The sequence below is a fragment of the Bubalus kerabau genome, chromosome 3, assembly GCF_029407905.1.
Source record: "Bubalus kerabau isolate K-KA32 ecotype Philippines breed swamp buffalo chromosome 3, PCC_UOA_SB_1v2, whole genome shotgun sequence".
NCBI lineage: Eukaryota > Metazoa > Chordata > Mammalia > Artiodactyla > Bovidae > Bubalus > Bubalus kerabau.
Genome location: NC_073626.1, coordinates 44,607,456 through 44,618,862, shown reverse-complemented (window position 1 = coordinate 44,618,862; position 11,407 = coordinate 44,607,456). Strand labels below are relative to the sequence as shown.

At 55.6% G+C, this 11,407-nt stretch overlaps 2 protein-coding genes across 2 annotated transcripts; one reads left to right on the top strand and one right to left on the bottom strand.

The window, feature by feature from the left end:
- The first annotated feature begins 62 nt into the window (after window positions 1-62).
- Window positions 63-1,507, top strand: B3GALT4 (beta-1,3-galactosyltransferase 4). Its single transcript, XM_055571727.1, has 2 exons — window positions 63-151; window positions 296-1,507. The coding sequence occupies exon 2, from the start codon at window positions 319-321 to the stop codon at window positions 1,453-1,455; it is 1,137 nt and encodes a 378-aa protein (XP_055427702.1). The 5' UTR covers window positions 63-151; window positions 296-318; the 3' UTR covers window positions 1,456-1,507.
- Window positions 1,508-2,005: 498 nt separating this feature from the next.
- WDR46 (WD repeat domain 46) lies at window positions 2,006-11,380 on the bottom strand. Its single transcript, XM_055571712.1, has 15 exons — window positions 11,190-11,380; window positions 10,896-11,090; window positions 10,706-10,786; window positions 10,459-10,571; window positions 10,247-10,334; window positions 10,046-10,107; window positions 9,704-9,808; window positions 9,447-9,597; window positions 9,192-9,327; window positions 8,780-8,879; window positions 3,091-3,404; window positions 2,858-2,952; window positions 2,619-2,714; window positions 2,379-2,492; window positions 2,006-2,273 (listed from the first exon to the last, which is right to left on the bottom strand). Exons 1-15 carry the CDS (start codon window positions 11,256-11,258, stop codon window positions 2,175-2,177), a joined length of 1,818 nt encoding a protein of 605 aa, XP_055427687.1. The 5' UTR covers window positions 11,259-11,380; the 3' UTR covers window positions 2,006-2,174.
- Window positions 11,381-11,407: the final 27 nt, after the last annotated feature.

Here is an 11,407-nt window from a genome sequence, read left to right as displayed (position 1 = left end):
CGCATCCCCCGCTCCCTCCAGTCTGTGTTCGCCGAGCGCGCAGCCGCGGAGCTTTCGGCGGGGGCCGCGCACGCCACGCCTTCCGGCGGGGAGGGGCGGCGAGCGGAGACGGCCGGCCATGGAGCCGGGCCTCGCCGGCCGCGCCGACCAGGTAACGTCCCCGCGGGCCCCGCCGCGAGGGCAGCTTAGGGCGTCGGCACCGGCCACCGCCCCGTCCCGGGCGTGGCTCGCTGCAGGCCGCTGTCTGAGAGCCGCGCTCCGCGGCCTCTAACCACGCCCGGTCTCTTCCCCCCAGGTGCCCTCTGGCCGCGCCGCACCATGCGCCCCGGCTTGTCCCGGCGCCTGCTCCTGGCCGCCCTGCTGCTCCTGCTCGTCTGGACCCTCTTTGGGCCCTCCGGCCTCGGGGAAGAGCTGCTGAGCCTCTCCCTGGCCTCCTTGCTCCCCGGCCCGGCCTCGCCCGGGCCGCCCCTGGCCCTGCCCCGCCTCCTGATCCCCAACGAGGCGGCGTGCGGCGCGCCCGGCCCCCCACCCTTCCTCCTGATCCTGGTCTGCACCGCCCCGGACAATCTGAACCAGAGAAACGCCATCCGGGCCTCCTGGGGCCGCCTGCGCGAGGCCCGCGGGCTCAGGGTGCAGACTGTTTTCCTGCTGGGAGAGCCCGGCTGGGGGTCGCGCGGGAGCAACCTGGTGTGGGAGTCGGCGGCCCACGGGGACATCATGCAGGCAGCCTTCCAGGACTCCTACCGCAACCTCACTCTCAAGACCCTCAGCGGGCTGAGCTGGGCCGACAGACACTGCCCCACGGCCCGCTACATCCTCAAGACCGACGATGATGTGTTCGTCAACGTCCCCGAACTGGTGTCGGAGCTGGTCAGGCGGGGAGGCCGCTGGGAGCAATGGGAGACGGGCGTGGGGCCCCCGAGAAAGGCGAAGGCTAGAGATGAGAAGTGGGACGGAAGCCCCACCTTGGGGAGCCAGCCAGTGCCTCTCTTGTACTTGGGTCGCGTGCATTGGCGGGTGCAGCCCTCTCGGTCACCGGGAGGTAAGCACCAGGTATCGGAGGAGCAGTGGCCTCCCTCCTGGGGCCCCTTTCCCCCCTATGCCTCAGGCACGGGCTATGTGCTATCAGCTTCTGCTGTGCAGCTCATCCTGAAGGTGGCCAGCCGGGCACCCCCTCTGCCCCTGGAGGATGTTTTTGTGGGGTTAAGTGCCCGCCGAGGAGGCCTTGCCCCAACCCACTGTGTCAAGCTGGCTGGTGCCACCCACTACCCCCTGGATCGGTGCTGCTATGGGAAATTCCTTCTGACATCCCACAAGTTAGACCCCTGGGAGATGCAGGAAGCCTGGAAGCTAGTGAGTGGCTCTGATGGGGAAAGAACTGTACCCTTCTGCTCCTGGCTCCAGGGGCTCCTGGGCATCCTGCGATGCCGGTTAATAGCTTGGCTTCACAGCTGAGAGGGCCTGAAGGCCCAGGAGAGGGGTGTGGAATGGAGGGTCCAGCTAGCACCCTGCCACTTTCTTTCTCCCAGGCCCAAAGCAGGAGCGCTAGTTGGCTGCAGCTGAGCAAGCTGCTCCACACAGGTGCTCGGGCTGTCACTGAAGACTGAGGGACACAGGAGGGACCTAGGGGGCTGCCTGGCCTGCCAGCCCCAGAGATGGTCTTCAGGAAGAACCACACACGCTGGCTTGTTCTCTCCAGCCATGGCAGGGAAGGGGCACAGGCCCCTCAATAAACTTGTTTTTTTTCCTCTTTGAGTGTGTGGTCCAGGACTCTCAGAACACAACCCTGGGAAACCCAGAGGCTACCAGAGCCTGCTGGTGGGGAAGGCCACCTCCAGGGACTTGGAGCACACCTCTCCCTGGAGGAAGGCCTTAGGGAGCCGTACAAGGCCACAGCGCCCGCAAGACAGGTGGGGCCAGAGGGGAGACACAGCCCCTCACGTCTGAGAGTAGCCCCAGGGTGCACACAGGCAGGGGACAGGTTCACGGGATGATTGAGACACGGTATCCAAAAGTCCACGTTCCTTTTTAATACCGACCACCCCTCACCCCAGGAACCAGCTGTCCTCCCCAGGAGGAAGGGGGCTCCCTGCTCCCTCCTCATTCCAGGGATGGGTAATTCCCCACAGGTGGGCGTGGGGAGAGAATGTTTCTCCCAGGTCCGGGAGCCTGACTCAGCGCACGAATCTGTCCAGGGCCGACGGCCGGGCCCCTGTGGGCTTGGCCTTCTCTTGCTTCTGCGGCTGCTGCTCCAGGCTCTGGCGGATTTTGTCCTGGGTGGGGAGAGACAGGTGAGAAGTGGCAGGTGGGTGAGGCCAGGGGGCCAGCAGGAGGGCGTTCCCCTTGGGATGCCCAGCCCACCCCCGGTGCCCGCTCACCCTGTGCTCCTGGTCCATGACCTTCCTCTTCCTCTTTACCAGACTTGCTGTCGAGCCGCGACCCTTCTGCTTCGGCTTTGGCTGGAAGGGAGCCCTGGCATCGGGATCGTAGCCCTGAGGAAGGGGAGGGAGGTGAAAGGTGCAGCAGCCTCCGCGGCAGGGAGCTGTGCTTCTGAGGATGTGGTGGGGATGGGACGCGGTGGGGAGGGGTGCCTGGGCCCTCGGGGCCCCGCTCCGTACCAGCCTCTCTGCCCGTTCCTTCTTTGCCTGCTCCAAAGAGATGACATCGACCTCTGCCAGGGCTCGTGGATCCAGACAGATGAGCTCGGCGGGCACCTGGATGCGACACAGAGGGACAGGGACGGGTAAGGATCCACAGGAAGGTGACACCAAAGAGGGACAGAAAGCAGAGGCACTGCTGAAACCCTCTCTTCCTAAGACCCCCGCCCCAGCCCGCGGGGGCGCAGGCGCATCCTCACCTTCTCTAGCAGCGCCTTCACCTCCCACTCCTGCCGCTGCTTCCGGCTCCTGTATGGGTTACTCTCCAGGCCATCAAAGTTGGGTTCGGCAGCCCCTGGAGGGAGAGGGGGCATGTGGAACTATAACAGGAACCTGCTCCAGCCTGACAGGAGCCCCCCGCTGTCTCAGGGTCTGGCCCACAAGAGCCTCCATTGCGAGGTCACCACTTGGAGCCCCAGCCCTGCCTGCTCACCAGGGACCAGCATGCTGGTGATGCCCCCGCTGTGCCCCACTCCCAGCACATCCTCATAGGGGCAGAACTGAAGGCCGTGCACATGGCCCGAGAGCCGGTGCGTGAGGTAGGGCTGCTCCAGGGAAGGAGAGCTGGCCTTGCCCTGTCCTGCCCAAATGTTGACCACGTCGCCCATTCCTGCTGCCAGCAGTCCCCGCTGGGAGAACGCCAGGTGCCCCGCTCCTTGGGGCAGGGTCCGAGTGCTCAGAGGCTGGAACGTCCCTCGCAGGTCGAAGACCTTCAGCTGGTGGTCCAGGCCAGAGGTGGCCATGTGCCTGGGAGTGAGAGGGGGAAGTTAATCACAGCATGAAGCATCAGGTCTGCCGGGGGAGAAGACGACTGATAAGGACGGAACCACTACCACCACCCGCCTCTTTTCATTTCCCTTTTACAGAGAGGAAACTGAAGGATTGGGGTGAGTGGTGGAGCTAAAATTCAAGTCAGAGCTTTGTCTTTACTGTCTTTTCTCAACACATGTGAATGAAAGGGAGGATGCATGTGACAATCTACACTCAGGTGTGAGGTCGCATCACACAGACAGGCAGCCCAGCAGTCAACAGAGGGAAAGGCTGATGGCAATGGTCAGGGAGGGCTTTGTGGGACTTGAGCCATTCTAGGTAACAATCAAGAAAGCACAAGAGGATTGCTTCTCAGCCTTTTGGCTAAGATCAAGTGAGGAAAGCACAAGAGGGCTTCCCTGGTGGCTCAGTGCTGGAGAATCTCCCTGCCGATGCAGGAGACAAGGGTTCAGTCTCTGATCTGGGAAGACCCCACATGCCGCGGAGCAGCTGGGCCTGTGCTCTAGAACCTGGGAGTTGAGCCCACATGCCCCAATTACTGAGACCCTCGTGCCCTGAAGCCCATGGTCCGCAAGAGAAACCACCGAATGAGAAGCCTGCTCACCGCAACTAGAGAAAAGCCCACGCAGCAGTGAAGACCCAGCACGGGCAAGGATAAATAAAAATAGAAAGCACAAGGAGCAATTTAAAGATTGTAGCTGAAAACTGAAAAGGTTTAAATGAAACTCACTTTAAAAAAGCATAAGAAACACAGACATACAGCAGGTTTAAATAAATGAACATCAGACTGTGGAGACAGGAAGATGGAAATGAGTTTGTTTTCCCGGCTGGTGGAATATGGCCAGGCGGGGACAAACTGCAGAGGCTCCTGAAGGTCAGATGGGAGGCCGACAGTCCCCAAAGTGGCTCTCTGGCAGTGACAGGCCAAAAGGTGGATGCTGCATGGACCCGAGAAAACCTTAGAAAGCAAGGAAGTGATGCGCTAGAGGGCCCCTTTCGCTAGAAGGAGGAAGGGCAAGGTTGGTGACCAGATCCTCTCGAGAAAGGGACTTGCCTGGTGACCCAGTGGTTAAGAATCAGCTTTGTAATGCAGAGGACACAGATTCGATCCTTGGTCTGGGAACTAAGATCCCACATGCCATGGAGCAACCAAGCCTGCTTGGTACAACTAGAAAGGTCCTATGTGATGCAGCTAAGACCCTATACAGTTAAATTAAAAAAGAATTGTCAAAAGTTCTCTTAAGGATGTGTGTACCGCATAAGACATTTACTTTCAGAGGCTGGAGTTTCTATGGATATTCAAGTTGCTCAGAGATGCTGAAGGGCGGCCAGCCAGGTCAGGGCATGTCTGTTTGGCAGAAGCTGAAGACTCACATTTTAACCTTGACTGTGAGCCCAGGAAGAAAACACTAAGGCGCTCCTCTGAGCAGAGACTTGGCCTGTGATGGGACTGATGCAAGGCCCAGCTGGATACCTGTCCTGACAAGACAGACAGGGCCCAGCTCCACCCGAGGGAGAGGTCATGAGCACAAACCAGGACTTGCTGAGGGCTCCTGGGACACAGGTCACAGCCTTCACTGGGCCAACAACTCAAGGGCACCCGCTGGCTCCTGCCCCCCACACCCACCTCTGGGAGCCTCTGTGCAGACACCCACCTGGTAGCCAGATGGGCGTCCAGACCATGCCACCATCCTACTGAACTTGCAAGAAACAGATCAACTCTGAGGGTCCAGTCCAATCCTAATGCAAGCTTCCAGGAAGCCTGTTGAGGACAGCCCGTGGCATCTCTGGAGCCCCTGTGGCCGGTCTGAGGCAGCCCTGCGGAGGACCAGAGCTACACGAGTGGGCCCAAAGTCAAGAACCAGAGCTGTTTGGCATTGGGCTGTTGGCCAAACCTCTGTGAACAACTGATGGAGCCTTGAGCAGAAGCAGCTGACCTAGGCAGCCCAGGGAAGGCCAAGTCCAGCTCGGGTCCAGGGGCCCATAGAAGGCAGAAGGCCCTGGAAGAGGCCCCCACTCTCCTAGATCCAGACTGACACAGACCTGGAGTAAAGGGGAAGAACCAAACCACTGATCCACAAAGACACAACCAGAGGGCCCCGGGGGCCTGAGCAGTCAGCAGGCTTTCCACAGCCACTGGGCTTCCGCATTCTGATTTCCTGAGCGGTGGTATACGAGGAAGAAAGCCATGTGGGAAGAAGTATTCTGACAGGACACCCTAAAAGAAGGAAGAACCAGAGGCTGGAACTGTGAGGTGGCAAGGATTGGAAGCAGCAGACCCTGGAGGGGAAAAGCAGCAAGGGCTTCACAGGTCGTGAGCAGTAATGGGGCGATACAGCCAAAGCCACCAGCAGGGCCTGGGCTCCCGAGGAGCGCTCAGCCAACAGTGATTCTGTGTCTGCCATGACTGATGGCTGAAGAACATGAAGCTATGGGGACAGCTAGCAAGAAGTCGTGTTCTGGGTGAGGGCAATGTGGCAGAAAGGGAGCAGGCCGGGAGAAGCTGTGGGCAGGGGTGCAGCATCCAGCGACGGACACGGTAAAGGTGGGATGACGGGAGATGACTGAGCAGAACCTGAGTGTTTCGCCCGGCCCGCCAACTCCTCAGCTGTGTTTGTAAATAAAGTGTAACTGGAACACCCCACCAGGGCAGATTCATCCTTATACCCCCAGAACCCAGCCTACAGCTGGCACCCAATGAATGCCTAATGGATGAAAGAATTTGAGAAAAACACGTGGGAACTTGTGGGAAAGTCTGCCAGATCCAGACATACATACAATACAAACCAGACAAAACAGCTGTGGAAACGCAAATAGTCTCTCAGGAAGGGTGGAAATTCAAAGCGGACCGGCCACCCCAAAGCCCCCACAGCACCAGCCAGACCTAAAGAGAACAGTTGTCTTTACAACGATGATGAAACAGCACTCCCCACCTACCAGGCACCATGTGCGCCTCTGAATACCTTGACTGGTGTTCACATCTACAACAGTTTCCTAACTGAAGGCCAAGCTTGGCAAACTACGGCCCATGAGTCAACAAAACCAGCCCACCACTTTCTGTAGAGCCTACAAGCTCTACAGAAAATTATTTGAAAACTCCAGTGCCAGTGTTCATAAATAAAGTCATACTGGGACACAGTGATAGAGAGTTCCAGAAAAACATCTCCTTCTGCTTTATTGACTATGCCAAAGCCTTTGAATGTGTGGACCACAACAAACTGGAAAATTCTTAAAGAGATGGGAATACCAGACCACCTGACCTGCCTCTTGAGAAATCTGTATGCAGGTCAGGAAGCAACAGTTAGAACTGGACATGGAACAACAGACTGGTTCCAAAGAGGAAAAGGAGTTCGTCAAGGCTGTATATTGTCACCCTACTTATTTAACTTATGTGCAGAGTACATCATAAGAAACGCTAGGCTGGATGAAGCACAAGCCGGAATCAAGATTGCCAGGAGAAATATCAATAACCTCAGATATGCAGCTATCACCACCCTTATGGCAGAAAGCAAAGAAGAACTAAAGAGCCTCTTGATGAGAGTGAAAAAGTTGGCTTAAAGCTCAACATTCTGAAAACGAAGATCATGGCATCTGGTCCGATCATTTCATGGCAAATAGATGGGGAAACAGTGAGAGCCTATTTTCCTGGGCTCCAAAATCACTGCAGATGGTGATTGCAGCCATGAAATTAAAAGACATTTGCTCCTTGGAAGAAAAGTTATGACCAACCTAGACAGCATATTGAAAAGCAGAGACATTACTTTACCAACCAAGGTCCATCTAGTCAAGGCTATGGTTTTTCCAGTGGTCATGTATGGATGTGAGAGTTGGACTATAAAGAAAGCTGAGTGCTGAAGAATTGATGCTTTTGAACTGTGGTGTTGGAGAAGACCCTTGAGAGTCCCTTGGACTGCAAGGAGATCACACCACTCCATCCTAAAGGAAATCAGTCCCAAGTGTTCACTGGAAGGACTGATGCTGAAGCTGAAATGCCAATACTTTGGCCACCTGCTGTGAGGAAGTGACTCATTGGAAAAGCCCTGATGCTGAGAAAGATTGAAGGCAGGAGGAGAAGGGGACGACAGAGGATGAGATGGTTAGATGACATCACCGACTCAATGGACATGAGTTTTGAGTAAACTCCGGGAGTTGGTGATGGACAGGGAGGCCTGGCCTGCTGCAATCCATGGGGTCGCAAAGAGTCAGACATGAGTGAGCAAATGAACTGAACTGGGACACAGCTACACTCATTTGGTTACTTATTCTGTGGCTGCTTTTTGTGCTAAGGTAGCACAGTATTGTGGTCAAGCAGACACCACATCTTATATCTCTTTGCACTGCTGCCCAGAACACTATAATCTCAGTGACACACATCACTTCAGAGCATTTCAAGCACCATCCGTCTTATCATTATCTGTGTGAAAAGATGTTTGCAAAGATAAAATACTCAAAAGTGAAAGTGTTAGTCACTCAGTCGTATCTGACTCTTTGTGACCTCATGGACTGCAGCCCACTGGGCTCCTCTGTCCATGGAATTCACCAGGCGAGAATACTAGAGTGGGTAACCATTCTGTTCTCCAAGTGATCTTCCTGACCAAGGGATCAAACCCGGGTCTCCTGCATTGCAGGCAGATTCTTTACCGTCAGAGCCACCAGGGAAGCCCAAAATACCCAAAACCTCTTTACAAATTGGCAGCTGTAGATAAACATTTGCAGTTGAGTTGGATGATTTGGAACACTAACTTTGAACCTCAACTAAACTAAGTGCTATGCTCAAAAACAGGAATTCATGGATTTCCCTGGCAGTACAGGGGTGAGGACTCTACAATTCCAACGCAAGGAGGGGCAGGTTCCATCCCTGGTTGGAAAACTGAAGATCCTGCATGCCACATGGCATGGCAGAAAAACAAACAAAAACAGGAATCTTATTATTTCCAAGAGTAGACCTATATTACACAAATATTGCATTCAATTGTTTTTCTCATTTCATTAATAATTTGGCATCCATTGTTTCTTCTCTTGTTATTTAAGAACCTACATAAAACACTCAGTTGTGCTCCGTTACCAACAAAACCTAAAATATTTACTATCGGGCCCCTTAAAGTCTTCTGGCCCTTGAGCAAGATACTCATATCCCCAGTCTCAGGGTGAAGACCATGTACACCGAGGTCACCTAACATGCCTGCCAACATGGTTGGTCAGGGGTAACACCAGGATTTAAGGCCAGCTTGGGTGCAGAGTCTGTGCTCCCAAAGGCACACTACCTTTGAGGACTTTCTCTCAAGCTGAGACACCACCCCACCGCCCCCCGCCCCCGGCCCCAGCACCTCAGGCCCAAACAACTGACTTACATGCCTGTAGAATCTACTGCCACAGCCCGGACTCCACCTCGGTGACAGAGAATCTTTACCAGTGGCTCCTTCATGGCTGGGCTCCATAAAGACACAGTCCCTGCGCACCAGAGAAGAGCAGAAGTTACTAATAGGGTGCTGAGGCGATTAAACCTGCGAAAGAGGGGGATTCAGGGCCAAGAGGTAAGAAAAGAGGGGAGCAGAGGGGCAACCTGAAGGGACTTGTTAAGTACAAATATAGATGAAAAGCTGGGGCATTCCCTGATGATCCAGGGGGTGGGACTCAGCTTTCACTGCTGTGGGCCAAGGTTCAATCCCCGGTCAGGGAACCAAGATCATACAAGCCACATGACATGGCCAAAAAGAAAAGCAAGACAGGATGGTGAGGGTTAAAGTTCTGCCAGGCACCAACCATTACTGTGTCCGAGATGGATGACGGCATTGTAAGGGTTCTGAGTCATGACGCTGAGCCGTCCAGCCCGAGCATTCAGAGCTGCCACAATCTTTCCCACTGACACGTCCAGGTAGGTCAGAAACCCTGTCTCTGACTGTGAGAGAGAGAGGGAAGGAGACCGGATTGCCCTCTGTCCTCCCCCTACTGGGGCCCCAGGGGAGGGACAGTCTTCTCAGGGCTGCCATCTGGTCCCTGCACTCTGCAGTCACTCACAGCTGTGGCCAGGAGAAAGTGGAAAGGCAGGAACTCAAGTCGGGTGACCCGGTCACAGCGGCGGACGCAATGGAGCTCGATGCCCTGGTTGTCGTAAATGTGAAGCCAGCGGTTCTGGGCAACAGCGAGCAGTGCCTCAGAATGCAGAAACCTGAGAGGGGTGGAGGAGCGGAGCAATGTGAAAGGGAGTCACCAGCTGTCGACTGATCAGTGACGGGCTGTTTCATCCCCACTGGCCGCTGACCAAGGCCACTGACCGGACGTCTTGCACTGCCTCCATAACGTTGATCTCACACATAAGCTTCTTTGTTACCCAGTCGAGGGCAGCCACATGACCCCGGCGTCCTCCAAAAGCCAGGTGTCTGTTGAAGGTGGAGGACAGGCAGGGTGTCAGTTCAAGGCGTGTGTGTAGGGCGGGCGCCCAGACTCAAGGGTCTGTCCCACGCCAGCTCCTCCTCTCCAGGTGAGAGGAGAGATGTTACCACACACGCTTATCACACATACAAGCAAATAACAAGACCCTCCCCACGTCAACAACCCAGATGTACACTGCTATGGCTGAGATGGGCTAGGCTAAAGTCACTGGAATTCAAACTTACCTCCCAGTTCTAGAGTAATTTAGCCTGTAGGGTCCAAACTGCCTCAAGTTCAAGTCAAAATGCTGGAGAAGGGAATAGTGGAAAAAAGAAAAGAAAAAAGAGAGTTGGTTCCTTTCAGGAATTTTCTCTTCTAGTCCCCACTCCCGTCTTATTCTGCACCATCAGTTGACCCACTGGCCCTTTTGCCATTCTCAGGCTCACTTTGGCTGCACTTGCAATGTCCACAGCCTCCACGATGTCAGCCTGGCGAATCTTCGCCGTGTCCTCCCCATCCTCTCCTTCCAGAAACCTGCAAGTGAGCGCGATAGTTGCATTAAAGCTTCCTAATAAGAAGTGGGTGTCCCAGCGTCACAATCAGAAATGAGAGCCCCATAAAGCAGGGGTTGGGGAGGCCCACATCAGGGTCCACTCACCCAGGTTCTTCAGCAAGCAGAAGCTCAGATCGAGCAGCTCTGACACTTGTTTCCTCTTCTTGGGCTTCAGCTACCACAAGTCGGCTTCGCGTCTTGGTCTTCGGATGTGGTAGCTACAACATCGGTGGTGCGGATGGAGTGAGAGAAGGACCGAGGGATGTGGGGGTCACAGGAGAGCCCCGCCTCCATTCAACTCACCCAGACACTCCCTCCTGCAACCGCTCCCCACTCTCTGACTAGTCCTCACCTCCTTGGATTTGTCAATGCGACAGTACTTCTGAACCACCTCCACACTGACGGGGGCGGGGCCTGCAAATGGGTCCTGGGCCTGCGGCAGGGAGGAGGCAATTAAGAAACAGGCTCAAGCTGACCCCAACCCCCCGACCCTGAAAGCACAAGACGACTTGCCTCGGCACCCCGGGAGGTCCCAGGCTCACCCCAGATAAGCTCCGCTGAGGCCTCGGACTCTTCAGTTCTCGGGGCTTCTTCGAGATCCGAAACTTCTTTGAGGTGTCATTTTTCTTTGGCTTCTGGGGGCGGAGCTCTCGATTCCTCTTCCGTTTACGAGGGGGACCTGGAGAAGCTCCGGCAGCTGTCCCAGTGGTCTCTTGCTCCCAGTATCGCCGTGGTTTCTACCAGCAGAGCAGGATCCCTCGTATTCCGCGGCCCTTCGCCCCGCCCCTCGAACCCCGCAACTAAAAACTTCCCTTCCACCCCAAGGAGATCCCTACCTTCTTCTTGGTCTGCAGTCTGTCCTTCTTGGGTGGGACATTACTGCCCGGCTCGGGGACTGTCTCCATCTAGCCCACTCGAACCACGATCCACGTGCAAACTCCTCTCCACTGTTCCACAGTCGGATGGAAAACTCCCGGAAGTCCTCCGAGACACATCCAATCAGCGCCGTTCCAGGTCTGAAGCCTCCCAGGAGCCATCTTTAATGAGGGTGCGC